At 33.9% G+C, this 27,160-nt stretch overlaps 1 protein-coding gene across 2 annotated transcripts in view; it reads left to right on the top strand.

Moving 5' to 3' along the window:
• Positions 1-25,403, top strand: part of GLRA3 (glycine receptor alpha 3) — a gene marked incomplete at both ends in the record, with an annotated part of 172,948 nt that extends 147,545 nt beyond the window's left edge. Inside the window, 3 exons of one of the 2 annotated variants that reach the window (XM_080928700.1) lie at positions 5,181-5,324; positions 7,584-7,628; positions 25,125-25,403. In XM_080928700.1, the coding sequence (XP_080784826.1) occupies positions 5,181-5,324; positions 7,584-7,628; positions 25,125-25,403 (468 nt within the window). The remainder of the gene's footprint in view (positions 1-5,180; positions 5,325-7,583; positions 7,629-25,124) is intronic. The other variant, XM_080928701.1, reaches the window with a different exon arrangement.
• Between the last annotated feature and the right edge of the window lie 1,757 nt (positions 25,404-27,160).

The raw sequence follows: 27,160 nt of genomic DNA, 5'->3' as shown, positions 1-27,160 counted from the left end.
TGTGTGTGTGTGTGTGTGTATGTGTGTGTGTGTGTGTGTGTGTATGTAAGAGAGAGAGAGACAGAGACACAGAGACAGACAGAGATTCCTATCTTTGTCTAACTTTGTCAGTTTAAAACAAAATATGACTCAGGTCAGTCATAATAGTGTATGGTAACAGCATAATATAACCATTTGTTATAAAGTTCAATATTTAATATACCTACACCATGACCTTCATTTCTATAAGACACCTTTTACTAAAGAATTGTTGTGTACAGAATGCAGAGATGACCCAGTGTTCAAGGGAACAGCCTGATCTTACAGAGGACCAGAGTGTCATTCCTAGCACACCCCGGAGAGCTCACACTCACATGTAACTCCAAAATAGGAGCAACCAATGCCTCTGACGTCCTCAGGAACTTTACTTCCAGGACAACAACCACACACACACACACACACACACACACACACACACACACACACACAAAAACACACAAAGAAATATATACAAGCAGAAGAAGGGAAAGAGATTTAAAAATAATAAAAATAAATATTAAAGTGTAAAAAGCAAACTTAGAAAAGAAATGACTTAAAGAAAGAAAAAGAAAAAGTACATGATAAATTTTAATTGTAAGTGGTAAAACAAAGATGAACACTTGTCCCATATCAAAATTCCAACTCACTTCTTCATACAGTTTGAAAGAGCAAATTCATTTGGAATAATAAAAAACCCAGGATAGCAAAAACTATTATCAACAAAAACAACAACAACAACAAAAACACTTCCTGGGGAATCACCAACCTTGACCTCAAGCTGTACTATGAACCAATTTCGATAAAAACTGCATGAAATTGGTACAGACATAGGCAGGTACATCAATAGAATAAGATTGAAGACCCAGAAATGAACCCATACAACTATGGCCATTTGATCTTTGACAATGGAGCTAAAAAAAATTTAATGGAAAAAGAACAGCCTCTTCAACAAATGGTACTGGTTCAACTGGCAGTCATAGATCCTTCCTTATCTCCTGTACAAAGTTCAAGTCCAAGTGGATCAAAGACCTTCACATAAAACCAGGTACACTGAAACTATAGAACAGAAAGTATGGAAAAGCTTAGAGCACACAGGCGCAAGGGAAATTTCATGAACAGAACAGCAATGGCTTATAGAATCAACAAATGGGACCTCATGAACTTGCAAAGCTTCTGTAAGGCTAAGAACACCGTCAAAAGAACAAAATGGTAACCAACAGACCAGGAAAAAATCTTTACCAATCCTACATCTGATAGAGGGCTAGTATCCAATATATACAAAAAACTTAAGAAGTTAGACATTAGAGAATTTAATAATCCTATTGAAATAGAATACAGAGAAAAACAAAGAATTCTCAAATTAGAAATATCAAATGGCTGATATTTCTAAATAGATGCTCAACATACCTAGTCATCAGGAAAATGCAAATCAAAACAATTCTAGGATTGCACATCACACCAGTCAGAATGGCTAAGATCAAAAACTCAGGTGACAGCAAATGCTGGTGAGGAGGTAGAAAAAGAGGAACACTTCTTCACTGTTGGTGGGATTGTAAACTGTTACAACCATTCTGGAAATCAGTCTGGTGGTTCCTCAGAAAATTGGACATAGTACTACCTGCGGACCCAGCTATATCTCTTCTGGTCATATACCCAAAAGAAGCACCAGTGTGTAACAAGGACACATGCTCTACCATGTTCATAGCAGCCTTATTTATAAAAGCCAGAAGCCGGAAAGAAGGCAGATGTCCTTCAACACAGGAATGAATACAGAAATTGTGGAATATTTACAAAATGGAATGCTACTCAGCTATTAAAAACAATGACTTCATGAAATATCTAGGCAAGTGGAACTTGCATCTCTCATCCTGAGTGAGGTAGCCCAGTCACAAGAGAACACTCATAGTTTGTCCTCACTTATAAGCAAATATTAGCCCCAAAACCTTGGATTAACCAAGATTCACAGAACTTATGAAGCTCAAAGTGAAGGAAGGCCAGAAGGTGAATGCCTCACTCCTTAGAAGTGAGAACAAAATATTCATTTGAGGATATAAAGAGATGAATAGAGTAGCAGGGATTGGAGAAAAGATGATCCAGAGAATACCTCAGGTGGGGATACACCCCATATGTGCCCAATAAACCCACGAACTATTGCTGATGTCAAGTAGTGCTTATTGGCAGGAATCTGATATGGATGCCTCTTAAGAGGCTCTTCCAGAGCCATACTCATATAGAGGAGGAAGCATGAAGCTAACTATCAGGCTGAACATAAAGACCCAATGAAGGAGCTAGAGAAAGGACAGAAGGAGTTGAGAGGGTCTGCAACCCCATGGGAAGTACAAAATTATCAACTAACCAAACCACTACAGCTCCCAGGGACTAAAACACCAACCAATGAGTTCACGTGGAGAGACCCATAGCCCTACCGCATATGCAGCCAGAGCATAGCATTATCTGACATCAATGGGAGGAGAAGCCTTTGGCCCAGCAAAGGCTCCCTTTTCCAGTGTCAGGGAATGTCGATGTGCTGAAGTGGGAGAGGGTAGTTAGGAGAGGGAATACATTCATGGAGGCAATGGAAGGGGGAGGAGGGTGACATTGGAGGAAAGGAATAACATCTGAAATTATTTGCTGAAAATATCCTAAATAAATAAATAAATAAATAAATAAATAAATAAATAGATGGACACTTGTCAATAAAAAGGAATATTGTGAGCCACAAAATTAAGCCTAACATTAATGTGGTACAATTTCATTCCTCAGAGTATGAGTTTCAAAAATACAAATAAATAAATAAATAAATAAATAAAAAGATGGACACTTGTCAATATAAAGGAATATTGTGAGCCACAAAATTAAGCCTAACATTAATGTGGTACAATTTCATTCCTCAGAGTATGAGTTTCAAAAATATAAATAAATAAATAAATAAATAAATAAATAGGATAATAAAAATGTATATAATAGGGCATTCACTAAAAAGTGTAGATAGTGATGAAATTACATCGGGTCAAAGAAAATTATCTATGAATATTAAATATACCTTGTGAACATTTAGAATAAATTTTGGGAGGTTGGTACTACTGGATAAAACCCAGGGTTTGCTGAATACATGTTCTAAAACTGAGCTATATCAACACAAATTCAGAACGATGTACTCAGAAGGAAATTAGTACCTTTTAACATGAAGAAAATTGGAAGACCTCTCTATAGCCAATTAATCAACACAAATTTATTATTTTGTGATAACATTTCACGGTAATAACACACAGTAATTGTGGATGTGAAACATTGGCAATACACTACTAACAAACAAACAAAAGGGTAACAAATTTATAAATCTTAGGTTAAAAAAGTGCATATTTTAAAACTTAAAATGTCATCATTAGGACAATTCACAGTATGGGTTGGGGTATTAGAACTTGACAGAGGTTGCCTTAAATGTCTACTTGTTAACTGTGTTGAGTTAGAGCCCTCAGTTTGCAGTCTAGTAGTGAGGAAATAGAAATAATTAGAAGCATATAGATGTATGTGTGTATATATGTATATGTGTGATGTGTCTGTATATGTATATATGTGTGTGTGCGTTCTTTTATGTGCCATATATATGTGTGTATACACATACATATTAATACTATGTACATATATATACATATATATACACATATATGTATATATATATACATTCATGTACACTTCATGATAAATGTAGTCAAATTATCAGCTTAGGAAAAAGAAGATTCAATTTACTATATATTAATGATGTTTATAAAATTTTGGAAATAGAGAACATGTAAAATTATCCTACCTGAATTAATTGCTTATAAAATAAAATACTTCCAAAAAATGTATTACTAAAAAATTTAATAAATAGTTTAAAGTTCATATACACATAAGCTGGATATATATATATATATATATATATATATATATATATATATATATATATATACATAAATCTCAGTTTGACTTCAAGTATTATATAATGTTTAAGATTTTGAGTACCTGGTCTTACATTCGGTTCTTTGACCCATTTATGGTTGTGTTTTGTGCAAGGTGACAAATAGGACCTACCCTCATCCTTTTATGTGCATCCAGTTAGAACAGGACCACTTGTTGGGATGGTGACTTAACTCCAGCATGTACTTTCAGCTTCTTAGTAAATCTCAGGTGTTCTTGGGTATATGTACTTAGGTCTAAGTCTTCAGTCAGTTTCACTGACCCACGTATCTATTTGTGTGTCTGTAGCATCCTGTTTCACTTATGGTAGCTCAGTAATACAATCTGAAATCTGCAGCGGAGATACCACCAGAAGTTCTTTTACATTTTTCAGAATTATTTTGGCTCTCCTGGTTTTTGTTTCTTCCTATTTGTACATGAAGTCAAAGGCTTTGATGTTGTTATTAATTGCTGTAGAGAATTGTGTTGGAATTTTAATGGGGATGGTGTTGAAGCTGTAGATTGCTCTTGCTAGGATGGGCATTTTTCAATATTAACCTACTGATCTATGAACATAAGAAATATCCATATTCTGACATCCTCCATATCTTTTTTTCTCTAATAGCTTAACGTTTTTTATTACATAAGCCTTTCCCTTGCTTGGTTAGAGTTGCTCCATGATGTTTTTTCAGGTTATTGCAAGAAGTATTTTTTCCTGATTTTTTTCTCATCCTGTTTGTCATTATTTAGGAAAGTTCCTAAGTGTTTGCTTGTTAATTCGGAATCTGAATATTCTGCTCAAGCTATTTATACTGTAAGTGTTTGTGTGTGTGTGTGTGTGTGTGTGTGTGTGTGTGTGTGTGTAGTTTTTAATAGTCCTTTATTCATAAAACTAAATTTTCTGCAAATAAAGATAGTTTGACTTCCTATTTGTATCTCCTTGAAAAATTTCAAGTATAGAATATTTCATCTTCTTTTCTTATATTTGAGTTAATGCCAAACATGAAATTTATAACAAAATATATTCATGTGCTACAATATAAATAATCCAGAAGGAGGTAAAATAATTATATGTTGGAAATTCTCAGTAAATAGATTTTTCATTTATTTTTTCTGTCTGTTCTATAATTTATATTCAGAATCATAAAGTAACGATTAATTTTTTTAAAGGCAGTAGCAATGGAAGTCAGTTTTCTCACTCTTTTTGTGCTTCCTCTGAGCAGGTGTCATATGTCAAGGCTATTGACATTTGGATGGCCGTGTGCCTCCTTTTTGTGTTCTCGGCACTTCTGGAGTACGCAGCTGTGAATTTTGTATCAAGGCAACACAAAGAGCTGCTGAGGTTCCGGCGAAAGAGAAAGAATAAGGTAAGCGATTATCTTATTGGATTCTTTGGGATATCAATTCGCAGCACAAAATCATTTGTTTGTTGAATGTAAATATGCAGGAGGGAAACTTGGACCAGGGACTAACTGAAGTAATATCCTCTTGGTTTTGATGAGTCAATATAAAAACTGTGTTAGGATGAGTGCAGGGAGACAGTGTGGTGTTGAGTTATGCTTAAGGAGCATATATGATGACATAATATGCTTTATCAAGGTCGTTGGTATATTTCCATGAACAACATGGCTGTGCTTCAGTTGAAAAATGTCTCATCCCCCACTTGCAATGCTAGAGAATTTCTAATAACATTACTTAATACAGCCATCAGACTTCAGTTATGAAAATCATCCCTTTTTCCAAGCTCATTAATTTGCTTTCATACAATACAGAAATATTGATATCATGATGAGGAAATGCGATTAAGTCACCTTCTCGTGCACACTTTTACTTCTAAATATTTTTTTGTTGTAAACCTCTGTGGTAAACACCACCAAGTGCTAGTGCTCCCTTGTTCATATCTGATCAAAGATGGATTCATATAAAAGTTCATTTGGAGTCTCATTAGGAGGTGATGGAAAGGTGTGGAATTAGCATGCTATATGAATTTCAATGTACAGAATGTGTGTGCTCTTCTCTATAAAAACCTCTTAAGGCATCTTCCTTTATAGACACATAATTTTAAGTAATTTTCTTTGCTTCATGATAACACAATTTCTTTCAACAGTTGAATTATGGTTAAGTTACTCCAATGCAAATATGCTAACTGAAAATTTAAAGGAAAACAGTGTTCAACACAACACTGGCCGAATCACATAAACGTCTTGCCTCAGTCCTATATACTGAGATATTTAAGCAGAATGTAAATCTTAAGGACAATGGCTTATAAATCATGTTGTTTAATAGTTTTAAAGCTCAGTCGTTTGTAAGTTATCTAATACTTCATTTTAAAGCGACATACTTTGATCTATCAGCTAAAGTCCAGGTAGTAGCAAATGAATAAATGAATTTTAAGGCAACTGACTTCCAAAACTTATCACAGATCCATTGAGCAACGGCAAGCGGCTGCAGGAAAGTACCATTAGCGCTGAGACAGGATTATAGTGGACATAAAACAATATTCAATTCTCCATTTGTTAAATTTGCATAAAAACTTACCATTAATATGTTGAAAAGTGCTATGATGAGGAAATTAACTTTCACATTGCCCTTCTACCTTCCGCTGGACTCCGGTAACTTAAGTTTGAATCCTCCTCTTCCTCTTTTTCTCCCTGGTCCCCCACCACTTTTCCCTTCTGCCTCCCATTCCTCCTCCTCTTCCTGCTCTTCTTCCTATATGACCTCTGTCTCCTCTCCTCTTCCTTTACCAACACTTTCCCCTCCTCCCCTCTTCCTCATTTCCTCCCAAACCCCTTTTTCCTCCCCCCCCTTTCTCCTCACTACATCCCAGGCAGCCAAATTATGCTACCCTTCCTCTCTTGATTCTTAGATTAAACAGAAACACTGTTCCAAAACCAAGCTTTAACAATGCCTTTTCTTCCTGTTAGTGACTGAGACAATTTTCCTAAGCACCGTTTTGTTAAAACTGGGGCAATGCTCACTGACATTATTACTATTTCATTTTACAGTTTTGTTTTCCCTTTCTTACTTTTTTTGCCTTCCTTATCTACTACAGCATGCTTAAACTGCAGACTTCCTAGACTACAAGTGAGACACACCAAGCATAAGCTATCTAATAGGAAGACTGCTAGCTCATGCACACTCAGCACAAAACTGCACTGAGTAATAGAATACTCCACAGAGCTGATGTTAAATTTTGATTCCTCTTTTCCATATTGTTTTTGACTGAGATGCCTCTTTGCTCAATTTTACCACATGTAGGTGTGACATAAATTATTTGATGTATTGAATGTCTGTTACCCTTTGGCTCATAACAAAGATGCGAAGATTAGTAGTCTCAGTGACTGGTGTTCCAGAGAAAGTGAGAAATAATGATTGATTGTTTTCTCATCATGATTTGAAATATTCAGAAAGCATACATTATTAAGGGTTATTAATATTTAACACAGAAAATTCCACTTATTTGATTCAATACTTGTAGATGGATACTTTGCATCTGTAAACATTAATGAATTGATATATATGTATGCTAAAGCAGTGTTTGTAATTAAAACCAACTGTGTAATTATACGTGACTTGATTCTCTGGTTTCTCAATCCCTCTTGGTCCACTTTACCTTCCCACAGACAGAAGCTTTTGCACTGGAGAAGTTTTACCGTTTCTCAGACACGGTAAATGCCTTTTTAAACTCTAAATAGAGGAATGTGATCATCTAGAAAAAGCAGACAGCATATTCTGCTCCGAGGCAGTGTTTGGTGGGGAAACACAGCTGCTTCCAGACATAAATCTAAGCAAACAGCATTTCCCTTCGACTTTTCTAAGAGCTATACCTCTTGTCTTTCCTTGCTCAACAAAAGACTAAGTTACGACACACTTCCCCCCAAGTTGTTTAACTAGTCAAGGTGAATTTAAACAGACAGATGATAGATAAATAATGATATGTATGTATTAAAAAACCAAATATATCTTGTTATAATATCCACAGGGAGGAAAAATCATAGGAATGGGGAAATTTAACTTCAAAAGAAATGAGAGCTGGGTACGGTGAAACACATCTTCACTCCCAGCACTAGAAAGAGGCATGAAGATCTATGTGAGCTGTAACAGCCTAATCTACACAATAAGTTCCAGTCCAGCCAGAGCTACATAGTGGGACTAGACTCTATCTCAAAGATAAGTTAATTAACTAATTAATTAATAATACATAAACAAACACTGAGGCAATAACTAAGGACAGAAATAAATAGAAAATTTACTTATTACACAACTCTAGGAGCAGCTGTACAAGGAACCTGGAAATGAGTTCCAAAGTGCTTTGTCCAGTCTTTGTATCTTTAGAATATATTCATTATGATTATGTACAGGAACTTAACAATTTTGTTTTAGTAAGAATATCTTTTCAAATTTATAAATATACACATATAAAGATATAAAGATATACATAGAAGTACAATATGTAAATATCTAGGAAAAAATCTAGAGTATTGGTCCATAGGTGATTTATAAATATAACAAAACCAAGAATTTGAACCATAAAATTACAATTCAGACAGTCTAGTTTTCTAACCTGGAAGTTTGGAGGTAAATTAAAATAGCTTCCAAGATTTGGTTGGGCAACCTAGTTAAGATTCTAGCAATGATATAACATTAGATGAATACTTTTACCCTCTTAACTTTCATATATACTATCTTTACACAGTATTGCTTTAAAGTACTCTATTGGCTAGTTTTATTTCAGCTTAATAAAAACTAGTAATCTGAAAGTAAGTAACCTCAATAGACAAATGCCTCCATAAGATCAAGCTATAGAATATTTTCCTAATTAGTGATTGACAGTGGAGAGCCCAACACATTTTGAGTAGTGCTATCCATGGGCTGGTGGCCCTGGTTCCATAAGAAACCAGGCTGAGCAAGTCATGAGAGCAAGTCAATAAGCAGCACCCATGGCTAATATCTGCATCAGTTCCTGCTTCCAAGTTCCTGCTTGGATTCCTGTCCTGACTTTCTTGAGTGATAGACTACAAGGTAGAAGTGCAAGCCAAATAATCTCTTTCCTCCCTGACTTGCTTTGGTCATGGTGCTTATCATGCTTTATCAAAGAAATAGAAACCACTAATGAAAACAAGTAATTACTGAGTTCTCCTAGAATCTACAATCACTTAACTAGGTTATTTTGCAGTCTAATTTATATTTTACACCCTAGTCCCAACATGTCATTTTATCTGTGAAAAAGATCATAAGATTTATTGACTATTCTATTAGAGACTTTAATTTCTTGAAATTGAAATGAATAAACATGATGATTTAAATATAGAATCATATACATGTATAGAGTAATATATAACAAATACCACAAGCATATGTAAAATCAAATAACCATCAGGGCTTACCAAATTCTTCATCCTCTTAAATGACATATTCTACTTTAAAATGATCCAAGCAATTTAAGACTTATAATCTATATAATTAAAATGAGACCAAATTAATAGCATCATTTTTCATAAGCACTAATTAACATGAGTTTTCCTCCTTATGCTAATTTGGAAGTATAACCAGAGTAATCAAAATTGCCTCCTTATAAAAAGTTTGTCACAAAAGAGTTCTTAGAGTAGTACAGATGGAATACCTAGAAATGTTGTTTTTATAGTTTAGTACTGACTTGAATTTTATATGGAATCTTTAAAATGTTTCTTCTTTTCTGTTAGAGGAACAAAAAACACACTGTCTACTTGGAGGAATAAAATTTTGCTCTTATCCAAATTTCCCCACCTCACACTGTCATGACCTGCTATGTGCTGATTCCCACTGCGCCATGTTACAGATGCTACCTCCAGGGCTGAGTGTGTGTGGGTGCATGCATGATATGAAAATACTTTGGTTATGGTTTATTATTTTAGAGTATAGAAAGACCCAAAGATACCATAGTATTTCCGAAGATGAGCTAATCTGTTGAGAGCTTGGAGTGACATGGGACCGCTTCAGTGCATTTCATGTAGCTTCCTACCCATTATACTAATGATAAAATGCTTTGCTAAGAAAAAGTTCATTTGCACAATATTCTAGAATTCATCTCTTCCTATTGTCTGCATATACAAATAACTTATGTATGAACTAGTATTATTCTTAAGTTATGACCAAAGTTTGTGTTTAGCTAGACCAACAGTTGTCTTTATAAAACACAGATACAACTGCATTTTAAAACTTTGTTTAATAACTTAAAATTACTTTTATTGTAAATTTACATGTTGTCTTGCTCTAAAATAGCTCAATATAACTTTTAGGATTAATGTTTAAATTATTTTTCTGTCTTGTGTCTTGTCAGCTCCACAGTCTTAAAAAAATACAAATTTTATGTGTAATGTGTTGTTTTAAAAGATGAAATCTCAGAACTGTTGCTATATGTTACCTACATACATAAAATCATTTAACACATTCCATTATAGATTGATTTATGCTATATTCTAATGTAAAAATACTTTATATACTTATCGCGTAATATATATATATGTATATATATATATATATATATATATATATATATATATATATATATATATAGCCTTCAAAAAGATTCTCAATTATTCATATTGAGAATTTTTTCAAAGAAACACTTATATGAGGCACTAAACTTCTCTCTTCTCCAGCAAAAACAAAATTACACAGTTTTTTTTTTTGATTTCTAAAAACAGCTATTTAGAACTTATATTAAACAAACTACTCCTTTGAGGCATATACTGCTTAAATACCTATTCATGAAAATCATATTCAATAATGTAATATAAGGCTAGCAAGATGTTTTTAGGTAAGAGTATTTAAGATGAAAACGGAAGAGGACCTGACCTGAGTTCTATTCTCAGAACCAAAGTGAGAAAGAGAACTCAGTTCTCTCCCAAGATATTCTCTAACCTTCACCCCTGTGCCATCCTATGGCACGTGCACACAAAGAGAGACAGAGACAGAGTGAAAGAGAAACAGAGAGACAGAATTATAGAGACAAAGACAAAGAGGAATAAGACAGACAGAGAGGAAGAAACAAAGACAGAGAGACACACAGAGAGAATTAGTAGGTAAATTTAAAATAATTGAAAGTAAAGAAACAAAGTGACATAATCCCTTTTAACTTGAAATTAAAACTCATTGTAAATGACTCTGTCTCAAAGTTAACAAAAATAAGCATGTTGTTTTTCCACATGCCATTTATTCTAATTGTATAACTCTTGATAAAAATAATTACTATTAGTTTTTAGAATTTAATATATTATACCAGAAGTATTAATATATTTTAAAATACATTTTGTGGATTTCTCTTTCTTTCCCTTGAAATATCTATATTCTTTTTCTGATTCATTTAGATCCTAAACCTTCATCTTTAAAATCTAAAAATTTAACACTTTTTGACTCATAATTATTTTTGAAACCAATGATCCATACATCAAGCATGTACTCAGCTCCGAGGATAAGTCAGATAACATCCATAATAAATGCAGCTTTCTGCTCCAGCTACTGTTCAAAGAAATTCATATTAATGTTTGAATTTCAATGATGGAAGACTTTTAGTGACTATACTTGAATTCCCTTAAGATGTATTTTTGAAATGACACAGAACCATGTACAGGCACACTAAACAATAGTTTCTTTTAGACTGATTTTTAAAAGTATATATTGCCATCTTTTCTCTGGTTTTTTATTTCTCTAAATGGTAGTTTTCACCAGTCAAGTAAGCAATTATTGTGTTTACTAGCAAGTTTTAAATCCATACGTTTCAAAATCAACTCAATGGAAATCAATTCAATGCCTGTCTCTGTTACTTATGTATTTGGCAATAAATTTGTAAAATAATATTTAAACAAGTAGATCTTATCTATTTCTTAGCTGTATAAAGAATGTTGGAAAAGCATCAAATAAAATAGAAACGATAAGATGAAAATTACATATGTAATGTTAGTACATCTTCATATACTTCACTATATCTTACTCTAACTATCAACACTTCCTAGTGTATTAGGTGTATGATGTTTTACAATCATTCTGTGGTAATTTTCCTGCTTTTGTCATCTTCATATTCTAAATTTATGTTTTTAACTTGTCATTTTAATGACCTGGAATGAGATGACAAGTTCACTCTGGTTGGTCTGAGAGAATATGTATAATAATGTGTTATTATGAGGACAGAGGCAGCAAACTTTTGCTGAATATCCACATCTAGACTATGTCTTTCAGTCTATCTTTGTCATTAAATCTTTAATATGCAATTATCTTAGTTGTCCTTCAATATAAGATTAGAAATGAAGAAAACAGGCTATTCAAATTTTCAGTGTCATTTGATACATAATTACTAAACTATTTTTCTTTGTTCTTAATTTTAAAAGGGATTCTAAGTCTTCTTCTGAAAATAAATTATGTAGTAACCAAGTAGCATATCAAATTTTTCATTATCTTACTTTGAAATTCATTTAAAAATAATAAAGAGGTTTGTATCAGGGAAAATAAAAATAAAATTTTCATTTTACATTTTTGACCAGTGATTCTCTCTAGCTTATTTTTAACCCATTTGCTTCCCTCTTTATTCTATAAAATCTTTATTTTTTAAGTTATGACATGCCTTATTTTTATGATCTCTTCAATGATTCAAAGCTAAAATGAATTTAGTAATAATGAATCATATCTTCTAAGTAAATAAGCTAAGAATAATAATAGCCTTGTAACCATTGTTTTATTATTTAAGATCAGATTTTCAGAGAAATTACATGTCATTTCAGTAATTTACTTGACTTTTATGGTTCTATAAAAATAGTAGGAAAACTCTTGGGAAGGTATTTGCTAATATATGAGTTCTTACTAGTGAATAAGTTATTTTTCCTGTCTTAGAGAGACATAGTCATGAGGTTAGAGAACATTTAACAACTCAGGGGGAAATTCCATTTGGAGTTCATTGTCAGATAAACTGCCTTTATTTGAATTTGATTCATACTACCCAAGTCACGTTCTTGAATATTTCTGAATAAACAATTTTCCTAATATAAAGTGTTCCTCTTATAAGGACCTATCGATTGAAATTTCCTTATAATACATATATGTTATATATATATATATATATATATATATATATATATATATATATATATATATATATATATATATATATAATCATATATCATTAATACATATATCTTTCTTATGATTTATTTTTAAATGACACAGAAACATTTATAGGCACACTAAACAATATTTTCTTTTAGACTTATTTTTTAAAATATATGTTGCCATCTTTCCTCTGTTCTCTTGTTCCTCTAAATGATCGGTTCTGCCTGTAACGTCTGAAACATATACTTGTATCAGAACAAAATATGGAGTAATACCCTTCAGTTTGCTTCAGCCTTGATGGCTCTGCTTTTTATCAAAATTCTTGAGAATTCTCATAGTAATGATTTTAATACATTGTCCTTGATCTCAGCACTGAGAGTTTTATATTTCCCTACATTCTATCAGTCACTTTATATTTTAAATTCCACTGTTGATCTTTTCCTACAATGCAGTCTTTAGGAGCAGATACCTGTGTAACTAGTGAATTTTAAGGCTGTGCACCTCAGGTCGCACAGTTTGCCTTTGTTTGTGTTTCAAATGTATTTTATCTTTAAGTTATAGTATACAGAGGAGCCTATGAAAGTCCAAAACTGACCAACAGACTTCAATACTATGACCTGTTGGTTTTCTCATACTTGTGTCTAGAAGTGATAGTAATTTTCCCTTCAATTCTTTTTAATTACAACTGTTAGCCTTAGCCTTCATGAGTCCTAGATGGAGAACAATGAAGCTGAACTCTGAATTTTACCTAGATTAATTGATCTCTATGACCCAATCATGTGTGCTACTAAAGCTTCCAAATCTGTCTTTTTCCTTGGTCAAAAAAGATAACAATCATCATTAATTAAATAACTTGAACTATAATACCTAAAAATGTTTATCAACATTCTAAAATAGGGTGGGGACTATACGTTCTTTAAGAAGTAAAAAAGACAATAAGTCTATCTTCGCAAAATGAATTTATATTGCTTTATTTTTAGATTGATATTTGAAAGAAAATATCAGAAATATCAGCTAAATCATATTTACCTTCTTTATCCTGATAAACATTTCAAGAATATTCACTATATCCAGATTATAAAGATGAATGGAGGAATTTTTTCATGAGCACAAATAGTATCCAACAAGCCAAGATAAACTTCATTTTTTCAAAGCCCAAACTGACTTTTTTTATGAGTGAATATGATTAGGACTAGCACCCCTGCCTCCACTCACTTAATCAGAGATGAACATTCTAAGTACCACTTTTTAAGCTGATATTGTTTGATATTCACCTCAGAAAAAGATTTGGATAATTTTGACTGCTCCTATTATAATAAATCCAGTTGATCTATACTAAAAATAAGCCCTTAAAGTATTAGGCTCTGATCTGAAGTAGTAATATATAGTCTAATCTTCAATTGCACTTGGATCCAGCCCAAAGTCCCCTCTCTATTCTTTTTATTCCTACCTAGAATCTTCATGACCACTGATACCTACAGTCATAGCCAGTCACTTTGTCTTGCCTCTCCAGCCCTACCCACTTCTCTTTGTCTCCTCTTACTGTATTCTTGCTCCTTTGTAATGGTGCCATACATACCCCAATAAGTTCTAGTATCTCAGAAATGTGTTCTTAGTGTCCTTGATCATTTCATTTCAAATATTGTTTAATCTTGGACTCCTACTCAGAATTGGGCAAGAAAATCCCAACTTTCAAGACAGTCTATGTAGTAATGGCCTTAAATCCATTTGTCTAATTAAATATACTTGAGGAGATAAATTAAAGAAAAAAAAACTTGTATCTGTGCCTCTATCTCCATTTCCACTGTCACCATTTCTTCTAAAGTTTGATATGAACAAATCAACTACACTTTCATAAGGGTGATAGCTTCTAAAACCAAACCCAGTTAAAGTCTCATACAATGATGGATGTGCCTGGAAATCACAAGAATCCAGACCATTTTCACAATTATCTTTTAGTTTGTTTTTTTTTAATTCTTTTTTCTTAAGATTTATTTTTTAACAACTTTATTTTAAAAAACAAAGATAAATATATAGATTTTAAGCATTTTTTGCATAAAATTATACAATACATTTTTGTCAGTACCTTTTATCAGATTTTAAAATAATTTTTACATAAAACTGTATGAATATATTTGTTAGTCAGTACATGATTTTTTTAAAGGTTTGATAGTATGCCTTGAAAACTTAATAGTTACAATGAGCATAAAGTACATGTAAAACAAAATGTAACATGGAAATAGTCAAAGTTTTCTTGTTGTATATAGATTTTTTTGTTTTGTTTTGTTTCCTTTATTTCTTGGACTTCATACAGTCTGTGAGTTGTTTCTGGGAGAGTGTGAGCCTCTGGGATTAGCATCCCATTATCAGTGACTGCATATTATGTCTGTTCTTTTGTGAATAGGTTATCTCACTCAGAATGATATTCTCTAGATGCAGCCATTTTCTTAAGAATTTGTTCAAGTCATAGTTTCTGGTGGCTGAGTAGTATTCCATTTTTTAATGTACCACAATTTTTGTATCCATTCATCTTCTGAAGGACATCTGGGTTCCTTCCAGCTTCTGGTTATTATAAATAGAGCTGTTATGAACATAGTAGTGCATATAACTTTATTGTGTACTAAGATGTCTCTGGGGTATATGCCCAGAAGTGGAATACCTGGGTCTTCAGGTAGTATTATGTCCAAGTTTCTGAAGTATCGCCAGACTGATTTCCAGAGTGGTTGAATTAGTTTGCAACCCCACCAACTGTGGAGAAGGGTTCCTCTTTCTCCGCAGCCTCACCAGCATCTGTTGTCATCTGAGCTTTAGATCTTGGCCAATCTGACTGGTGTGAGGTGGAATCTCAGAGTTGTTTTGATTTGCATTTCCCTGATGGCTAAGGATGTCGAGCACTTCCTCACATATTTCTCAGCCATTTGATATTCCTCAACTGAGAACGTTTTGTTTAACTCTGTACCCCATTTTTTAATAGGGTTATTTGATTCTCTGGTGTCTAGCTTTTTGAGTTCTTTGTATACCTTAGATAATAGCCCTCTATCTGATGTGGAGTTGGTAAAAATCTTTTCCAATTCTGTTGGCTTCTGTTTTGTTTTCTTGACAATGTCCTTAGCCTTACAGAAACTTTGCAATCTCATTAAGTTTCATTTGTTAATCTTTGACCTTAGAGCTTGAGCCATTGGTGTTTTGTTCAGAAAATTTTCTCCTGTGCCTATATGTTCTAAAGTTTTCCCTACTTTCTCATCTAATAGTTTAAGTGTATCTGGTTTAATGTGGAGATCTTTGATCCACTTACACTTGAGCTTTATACAAGGAGATAAGAAAGGGTCTATTTTCATTCTTTGGCATGTTGAGTGCCAGTTGGACCAGCAGCATTTGTTGAATAGTCTGTCCTTTTTCCATTGAATGTTTACTGCTCCTTTGTCAAAAATCAGGTGACCATATACATGAGGGCTCATTTCTGGATCTTCTATTCTATTCCATTGATCCACATGCCTATTTCTGTACCAGTACCATGCAGTTTTCAGCACAATTGCCTTGTAATATAGCTTGAGGTTAGGGATAGTGATTCCCGCAGATGTTTTTTTGTTGTTGAGGATGGATTTCGCTATTCTAGGTCTTTTGTTATTCCATATGAAATTGCACATTGATCATTCCAATTCCATGAAAAACTGGGTTGGAATTTTGATGGGGATTGCATTGAATCTGTAGATTGCTTTTGGTACAATGGCCATTTTTAAAATGTTGAACTTTCCAATCCATGAGCATGGGAGATCTTTCCATTTTCTGAGATCCTCTTCAATTTCCTTCTTTAGAGGCTTGAAGTTCTTGTCATACAGGTCCTTCACTTCCTTAGTTAGAGTCACACCAAGGTATTTTATAGATTTTGTGATGATTGTGAAGGGTACCTTTTCCCTAATTTCTTTATCCACATGTTTGTCATTTGAGTATAGGAAGGCTACTGATTTGTTTGAGTTAATTTTGTATCCAGCCACTTTGCTGAACTTGTTTATCAGCTGTAGGAGTTCTCTGGTGGAATTTTGGTCACTTAAGTACACTATCATGTCATCAGCAAAGAGTGATGATTTATCTCTTCCTTTGGGATTTGTATCCCCTTGTTCTCCTTTTGCTGTCTAATTGCTCCAGCCAGGACTTCCAGTACTATGTTGAATAGGTAGGGGGAGAGTGGGCAGCCTTGTCGAGTCCCTGATGTGAGTGCGATTGCTTCAAGTTTCCCACTATTAAGTTTGATGTTGGCTGTTGGTTTGCTGTATATTGCTTTTATTATGTTTAAGTATGGATCTTGGATTTCTGATCTTTCCAGGACTTTTAACATGAAGGGGTGTTGAATTTTGTCAAATGCTTTCTCAGCATCTAGTGAGATGACCATGTGAATTTGTTCATTGAGTTTGTTTATATGGTGGATTACCTTGATGGATTTCCTTATATTAAACCACTCCTGCATCCCAGGGATGAAGCCTACTTGGTCATGATGAATGATCGTTTTGACGTGTTCTTGGATTCAGTTTGCAAGGATTTTTGTTGAGTATTTTTAGTCAATGTTCATAAGTGAGATTGGTCTGAAGTTCTCTTTTCCTGTAGGGTCTTTGTGTGGTTTAGGTATGAGGGTTATTGTAGCCTCAAAAAATGAGTTGGGTAGTATTCCATCTGATTCTAACTTTTGGAATAGTTTGGAGAGTATTTGTGTTAAATCCGCAATAAATGTCTGATAAAATTCTGCACTGAACCCATCTGGACCTGGGCTTTTTTTTGGTTGGGAAGCTTTTGATGACTTCTTCTATTTCTTTACGTGTTATAGGGTTATTTAGATAATTTACTTGGTCCTGGTTTAACTTTGGGATCTTGTATCTGTCTAGGAATTCGTTCATTTCCTCCAGATTTTCCAATTTTGTGGAGTATAAGTTTTTGTAGTAGGATCTGATGATTTCTTGAATTTCCTCAGTTTCAGTTCTTATGTCACCACTTTCCTTTCTGATTTTGTTAATTTTTATACTCTCTCTTTGCCCTCTAGTTAGTCTGGCTAGGAGTTTATCAATCTTGTTGATTTTCTCAAAGAACCAACTCTTTATTTTGTTGATTTTTTCAATAGTTCTTTTTGTTTCTATTTGGTCTATTTCTGCCCTAATTTTGATTATTTCTTGCTGTCTACTCTTCTTGGGTATATCTGCTTCCTTTTGTTCTATGGCTTTTAGCTGTGCTGTCAGGTTGCTGATGTAAGCTCTGTCCATTTTCTTTTGGGAAGCACTTAGAGTTTTCCCCTAGTACCGCTTTTATTGCATCGCATAGGTTTGGGCATGTTGTGTTTTCATTTTCATTGAATTCTAGAAAGTCCTTAATTTCTTTCTTTATTTCTTCTTTTACCCTGCTATTGTTTAACAGAGCGTTGTTTAGTTTCCATGTGTATTTAGGCTTTTTGTTGTCTTTCTTGTTGTTAAAGACCAGTCATAGACCATGGTGATCTGAGAGGATGCATGGGAGTATTTCAATCTTCTTATATTGATTGAGGCTCGTTCTGTGTTCAATTATGTGGTCAATTTTCAAAAAGGTGCCATGGGGTGCTGAGAAGAAGGTGTATTCTTTTTCTTTAGGATGATATGTTATGCATATATCTATTAATTCTAGTTGGTTCAAAGTCTCTGCTAGTTTTGCAGTGTTCTTTTTCAGTTTCTGTTTCCATCATCTGTCCATTGGTGAGAGTGGGATATTAAAGTCTCCCACTATTATTGTGTGGGGTGAAATATATTTTTTGAGCTTTAGTAGGGTTTCTTTTATGAATGTGGGTGCTTTTCTTTTTTTTTTTTTTTTTTTTTTTTTTTTTTTTTTGGAGCATATATGTTAAGAATTGAGTGTTCCTCCTGACAGATTTCCCTGGTAATGAGTAAAAAGTGTCCTTCCTCTTCTTTTTTGATAATTTTTGGTTGGAAATTTACTTTATTCGATATTAGAATAGCCACTCCAGCTTGCTTCTTGGAGCTGTTTGCTTGGAAGTTTTTTTCCCACCCTTTTACTCTGAGATAGTGTCAGTCTTTGTCTCTGAGATGAGTTTCCTGTATGCAGCAAAAGGCTGGATTTTGTATATGTATCCAGTCTGATAGTCTATGTCTCTTTATTGGGGAGTTGAGACCATTTATGTTAATAGATATCAAGGAGTAGTTGTTTCTGTTTCCTGCCATTATTGCTTTTTTGGGTTGAGTTGTGTCTGTGTTTTTTTCTTCTTTTAGTTTTCTTGTTTAGGAGTTTTCTTGTTTTTACTAGGCTGTATTTTCCCTCATTGTATTGGGTTTTCCACCTATAATTCGTTGTAGTGCTGGGTTTGTGTTCAGATATTGTGTGAATTTTGATTTGTCTTGAAATATCTTCGTCTCTCCATCGATGGTGATTGATAGTTTTGCTGGGTATAGCAGCTTGGGCTGGCACTTGTGTTCTCTTAGGGTGTGCATGATGCCTGTCCAGGCTCTTCTAGCTTTCATAGTCTCTGTTGAGAAATCGGGTGTGAGTCTGATTGGCCTGCCTTTATATGTTACCTGACCTTTTTCCCTTACTGCTTTTAGTATTCTTTCTTTGCTTTGGGCACTTGATGTTTTTACTATTATGTGTCGGGAGGTATTTCTTTTCTGGTCCAACCTATTTGGAGTTCTAAAGGCTTCTTTTATGCTCGTGCTCATCTCATTCTTGAGGGTAGGGAAGTTTTCTTCTATGATTTTGTTGAAGATATTTACTGTGCCTCTTAGTTGATGATCTTCTCCCTCTTCTATTCCTATTATCCTTAGGTTCGGCCTTCTCATTGTGTCTTGGATTTCCTGGACAGTTTGTGTTAGGAGCTTTTTGTTTTTTGCATCTTCTCTGGCTGTTTTGTCTATGTTTGCAATGTTGTCTTCTGCCCCTGAGATTCTCTTTTTGATCTCTTGTAATCTATTGGAAATGCTTGCTTCTGTGACTCCTCATATCTTTTTTTGGTGTTCTGCCTCTAGTGTTATCTCTTTTAGTGTTTTCTTTATTGTATTAATTTCTCTCTTCCATTCTTTTATTTCTTTGGTTCTGTTTTCCTCTAGTTCTTTGAGTTCTTTGAGTGTTTTTCTTGTTTCCTCTTTAAAAGCTTCTGAATCTTTTTGCTTTTCCTCCTGTTCTTGTTTAAATGTCTCTATCAGCATCTTGAGGTATGATTTCAGGTCTGCATCTTCTTTTTCTAGAGTGTCTGAAATTCCGATGTTTGCTGTTATGGGAGAGCTGGGTGCTGGTGTTGCCAGGTTGTCTTGGTTTCCTTGAGATATACTCTTTCACTTTCCTCTTGCCATTTTGTTGTCAGTGATATATTCGGCCTTTCCCTTGTATCTGGTCTGTGTCCCTGGATCTCCACTGGTCCAGGTGGCAGATGGGCCCAACCCTGTTCTATACCTCAGAGTCGCCGGGTGGAAAAGGAGGTTCCAAAGTTCTGTTCCTGGTCCCCGAATCAGGCAGGTTAAAGGGTCGCCCCGAGTGAGCACTACACAAAGATCTCTCTGCTTCCTGGCCACCCAGATCTCCCACTCACCAGTTTCTCAACCCCTAGGGGCTGGCGGTCTGCGTGACAGATGGGCTGGGCTCTGTTCTGCACTCTCTATCTTTTAGTTTCTTAATAGCCATTTGAAAATTGTTAATGATCTTTTAAGGAGTCCAGAGTGATTTTTTCTTCCCCCTTGTGAACCCAGCATCACATTCGCAGGAATACATATTCTCATGAATCTACACGTCCTTTTTCCTTCTGTAACATAAGACTTCTTATATTCATGGCATTCACAGAGTTTAAAGGAGAGGATTTGGCTTGAGTAAGTTCATTTCTGAAGTTGATGTGGCTGTCCTTAATATACCTATATTTCCAAAAAAGAGTTTCACCTCACATAACCAATTTCTTTCTCAAGATAGATTACAAGAACCACAGATTTCATAAAAAATTGGTTATTTACTACTCAAAAATTTGCCATCGATCGCTAAGGCCAGTATTCCTGAATAAGAGCACTGAAAATCAGTACTTCTAACAAACATTGTATCATGTGAAATTTTATCATTAGCTTCTATATCAGTTTACCTAAGGATTCATGAAACCATGGATCATATAGAGGTCTTCTAAACTACAAAATTACTGAAATTATTGCACTGGAACTATTTTGCTCTATTTGGTAGCTCTTGAAATATATGGGGACCAATAACTAGAAATAGAGTCTGAATTTATAGATGAAGTAAATACAAAGTACACATCTACCCCCAAAAATTAGTATTAAAGATTTAACTTATTTCAATTTATATTTTGCACAGATGTTGAAATATCGGGTTGGAATACTGAAGTCAAATGTCTATATTAACTATTTCAAATACTAACATGTAGCTCACATATTTTTATGGGGAAAAGTATACTATAAATACTGGAAACACCATCCAGTATCATCAAAATTAAAAAAAAAAAAATTCTTTCAAGTGTTACCTTGAAGCATATCAAGAAACCTCTTTCTTCCTTTGCGGTTTTTTTTTTTTTTTTTTTTTTTTTTTTTTTACTACCAATTGTCTCCAAATTCATGAGGAAAGGTAATTAAAAAAGAAATTATTGGATCTCGGGAGAACATTCTCTTTATTTTTATCTAATTGCTCCTTTAAATACTCCTTCACCAGGAGATAAATCTGTGCATTCCATATACCCATGATTAGACTCAGGCCCAACAATTTGTCTAAAAGTAACTTTTATTTCCTCAGAAGTAATTGTTGTCTTGGAGCCTCACTGCAGAATGGGCTCACCCTTTCAAGTTCTTCATGAACAGCAACTGGTTGATTCAACTCTGCAGTTCTGGTTCAGACTCCTCTCCAAGCTGACTAGTTCAATCTGGCTTCTCCCAGATTCTCACTAAATTATTCTGTTTGGCCTCAAAGGAACTCTGGCAATTTGTTCTAATCTGGCTCCTTTTTAATGTTAATTTTCAGCTGCCTGTGCTGACCTGCTCTGAACTGTATGGACTCATGAGCAAACTCAACTCCATTTTACTGCACTCAGTGCATTGAATCTCAACTGACCAAGGAACTTTTCCTGCACTGCTCTTTAATAGTCTCCCTTTCTGTCTGTTATTTTGTGAGAGTTGGGCATATCCTATCTCTGACTCATTATGCTAAATCTTTCACTTATTCATCACTTTGTCTGCCCCTCATTTAGAAGTCACTGTTTGAAAATTAAAGATTTCTACTAAGAGTGTGTCTGTATTGTAGCCAGAAGGATAAAAGGTGTATCATATGTCTATATTCCAGATCAAACAGAACAAGATGTCTTTGGATGTCATCAGAGCAGCCATGTTGCTGGATTAAAATTCCTCTACAAAATTGTCAGTACACCATTTGTTTCTTTAAACCCAGAGCAGCTGAACACAGGATTCTTATTAGAGCACATCAGAACAAAATTTTCTAGGCAGATTGAGTCAACACGGTTCTAAAATGTGTCTTCTCTTTCTGCTGCTTACATTTAGATTGAATTTTCACTCAGTCTTTAAACAACAATCTTTTTTTACTACTTTTACCATCATCCTCATCTTGCAGGAATCAGAGCTGTTTCTCCAAAATGAAGTTTTTTTCCCCCTATCACATACTTAGGTTTTCCAAGCACAATAGTCAAGGAGTGTGTGATTACCTTCACACAGAGAAGGTTTATATTGTGTTTTATACACTTGCTAAAGATCTATAGGCCTAAGAACAGCCACTCTTGACTCTTCCTTGCTGGTGAAGTCTATTTCTCATTTAGTTTTGTTTTATGTTCTTAAAAAAAAAAAATGATGACTTAGAACCCAGGAGTCATTCTCTGGATGCCATAACATCTCAGGGCTGATGTTAACTCACCACATAAAGCCACTGAGAAACAACAGAAAGAGTTTATGTGGTCATTCATTTTATTGAATTTCAAATGAATAATCTTTGAGAAGTAAAGCAGTGGGCTCAAAAATTCTACAGCCAATTGTTCAGAATGAAAAAAAAGATGGTCAATGAATTCTGTATTGTAAGCATATATTGCAGAATGATGAAATCTTAGTACTTTGATAATGAACTCACCAATAGCTTCCACTATTGTGCCAAAGTGCTCATGGAAGAAGCTATTTTGTCTAGTTTAAAGATGTATATTAAACTTGTGGTTTAAATTTGAACTTGTGATTATAATTTAAGGAATAAGTTATATTTCAAAATTAAGTGCCCTGCATGCACAATATAAATTACTGAGACAATTTATGTTTCCACTTGGGGATGCAAGCACCAGCATAATTTACTAAGTCCTAAAGATGATAATATACCATTTAAAGAGGTAAATGTACCATTTCCATAATAAAAAATGAAGTCATATATTCATTATTAAAGACATACAATTCACAGGATGCCATAAGTTTGCCATAAAATTGTGTTTTGAAAGTCAAAATATGGCTCCATAAACAAATGAATTTATTAGAGTTCTGAAAAAACAGTTACTATATTTCTCTGCAAAATTACAAGAGTAGACAAAGATAACTTTAATGGAAGCTTTAAGAAGCTTGTAATTATCATGTTTTAATTGTCTCTATCATAATCCAACTGTGTTATAAACCTTACAATTGAAATGTTTCCAGTAATAATATGCTTTTTTCTCTTAGGTCCAATCGCTTCACCTTCATAACTTTAAAAATCTGTCTCACACTTTACCAAATCAATCTTGATCATTTTATCACTTTTATGGTCCATAATTACAGTTATTTTCACTTTCATATTTTAATATACTATTTATTGAGCAGCTACATTCATAGGTCTAATGCAATTTTGAACCAATTAATTTTTTCTCTTAAACTAATATGAAAAAGAATATCCAAGCAGAGATATAACTATAAAATATAATAATCCATACTGTAAACCTGAAGTTTTTTTAGCAAAAGAAAAAACAGACCCTTGTTATCATTAACCATTTATTCTCATCCTCTAGATTATTTATTGATTTTATTATAAATTAGTTTATTAGGATGTTTCTCTATCATATAGATATTATATTTATTAATTATACATTACATTATGTAGAGTTTTTAATTACACTTTTTATGTGTATGTATGTGTGTTTGTGAAAGTTGATTTGTACCATGTGCAGTGTCTATGGAAACCAGAAAAGAGCACTGGTCTCCTGTGGTCAGAGTTATACACAGTTGTGAGCACCATGTGGGTGCTGAGATCTGAACTCAGATCTTCTGTAAGAGCAATAAGTGCTCTTACCCACCAAACCATTCTCCAACCACAAAATTCAGAGTGTTTTTAAATATAAATATATGAAAATCTCTCTTTAATTTGTCATATTTCAAATCAACCATTTCATTTCAAACAAACATCATTTGTGAAGTTTAACCTTATAACATGTTTATTACTTACAACTGATTTTTGCCTAAAGGGCAAGAGGTGATAGCCAGTTCACTTTTTGAACATGAAGTAAAGCTCTTTCAATTTTCATTCATAATTCACCAAACTACTGTATCTGTGAAGATAGTACATACAAATGGGAGCTTGATGCTATCCAGTAGTTCTTCTGAATAGGATAGAATAAAGTTAAGAAGCAACACAAAAAGTAACTTAAAGCAAGCAGCCTCATCTTATAGACTTTATTTTCCAAGGAAGTAACTAGAACTGTTATTTAAAAAGTTGTCTGTAGAAGAAAGAAAAATTCAATTATTGATTCTGGTATGTATTTTCTTTTTGGTTGAGAATTTGCACATTTAAACTCATAACTAAAAAAAAAATTTAAGACATGTGTCTTTATACTAAATCTCTCAATTTTTTTCCTTATTCTCATTTAGATACATTGTGAAAAGTAGACACCACAGAATTTTTATCTATTATATTTCATTTGGGACTTTATAATGATGAGTACATCTACATGATGTAGAAAGATAAGGCACACTTGAGACCAACTCATCTCCATGTGCTTCAGCTGTCTGCTTTTCATATTAAAGCAAACGTGCATCATGATAGAAGTTTAGTCGTGATTCTGAAATTCTGCATCGCACGCCGTTTCCGTACTAAAACACCTCCTGCCATTTTTTTGTAAACAGGATGACGAGGTGAGGGAGAGTCGGTTCAGCTTCACTGCCTATGGAATGGGGCCCTGTCTGCAAGCGAAAGATGGTGTGGTTCCCAAAGGCCCAAACCATGCTCTGCAGGTTGTGCCAAAGAGCCCCGATGAAATGAGGAAGGTCTTCATCGACAGGGCTAAGAAGATCGACACCATCTCCCGAGCCTGCTTTCCACTAGCATTCCTGATTTTTAACATTTTCTACTGGGTTATCTATAAAATCCTGAGGCATGAAGACATTCATCAGCAACAAGACTAAGTCTTTGAAAGTATACAAAAAACAGAGAGAGCATTCAAAGAAAGTGTCCCTGCCAGAGGAGTGGGAGGGTGTGTGCATGTGGATACACGTGAGAGCCAGTGCATCAGAGTGGCATAAGGGGCAAGAATTTGTTTTCATTTCCTATGTAAAATAGTGGGACAGAGTGATTACTTTAAAGGATACAAAATACTCATGGTGGGTGTCCTGCTTCCAAATCCTGACAGGTGATCTGCTGTCTTCCTAGTGTGAATGTGTGCTGCGTATGTTTCACTAGTATATAGATGAGACATGGTAACTACATTGGGACGTCTTGATTTTTAACTCAATCATACTAAACACTGTGGAATCATGATTTACACAATGAAACTTATAACGCAAGTATAACAAAATGATAAGGATAATAAAAATATCTTGGGATATAAAGCATATTAATGAAGGGAAGTAACAAGATCATTAAATTTCAAGATAACTCATGTTAGAACACTATCCACAGAAACAGTGTAGAACCGACACCCACAATGAAAAACAAACTCAGATGGTCAATATGAAAGCCATCATTTAGAACACTATGGCTTAAGCAGTCATGTTTATAAAATTCTACTTATCTTCATATCTCTAGGAATGAAGAAGAAGATACTGAAGACAGTCTTTGCTTGTAAATAAGTGTTATATTTATTTTAACTAGTGCCAAACACCAATGACTTTAAGCCAATACATTTGTTTTTCTTAAATTTAATAGTGGCTTGTTTCTATGTGTGGTGTTTTTATGTAACTAAACAAGATCCAATAAGACTTTTCTATTTAGTGTAGAATGAGACTTTAAATATTAATTATACTAAAGCACTTACATTTTGATAAAAATAAATACAAATAGATTCATAAAAGATTTTTAATAAGAATCATTTCTCTCACTGAAGTTCCTTCTCATCAGAGTAACCCGTGAGCCCAAAATGCCACCAAATAGCAGGAGAATTGGTTTTAATTATAAGTGATTTAAACATATCAGTTTTATCAAGTGAGATTATTCTAAACTTTATGAGCTAATACATTCAAAATAGTAGGGACTCATGAGCTCTTGAAGAATTTATAAGTAATTTTGCCTGAAAGTTGTTCATGACCCATGAAATCATTTCAGCTGTCTTGAAGTTTTGTTCACTCAGTCACAGAGCAGCTGCCAATCTCTGATTCATTTACTGGTTTTCTTAATTATTATTGTCATTAGTATTGTACTTTAAAACTTTTGGAGTGACTTTCAGATATTTTAATTATTGGATAGTCTATAAAATTATACAGTGAAAATATCAAAACTTAAAAAAAAAAACTCAAATATGTTATAGAAAAATCAAGTTTTTGAACCCAATGGTACTATTTTCTGACCTTCAACAACTCCTAAAACTCAAAGCAGAAACTGCCAAAACCTTTTCAATATCTCTGTAGTTTGCTTAGCCAACCGTAGATTTTAATACTAACTTTTTAAAAAGTAATCCATGCTGAGCAGTATTTGCTAATAAAAGGCAAAGTATCATTTTTAAGTAGTTTACACAAGATAAGAACATTGTGTTTGTGACTATATGCAAAGTCTACAAGTAAAAGAGTTTGTTACCAAGTGTTCCCACTACATGAAAACTATCCACTTGAAAATTGGACATACATGTTATCCTTTCAGTCTAAGAGTGAAAATCAGAGAAATATACTCATGTATTATATATTAAAGCAAGATATGTTGCTTATGCTGAGAGTTAGCCAGAAGGTTTGAA

The sequence above is a fragment of the Micromys minutus genome, assembly GCF_963924665.1.
Source record: "Micromys minutus genome assembly, chromosome: 14".
Lineage (NCBI taxonomy): Eukaryota > Metazoa > Chordata > Mammalia > Rodentia > Muridae > Micromys > Micromys minutus.
Note: the sequence above shows the minus strand (reverse complement) of the source record. Positions and strands in the feature narration are given on the sequence as shown.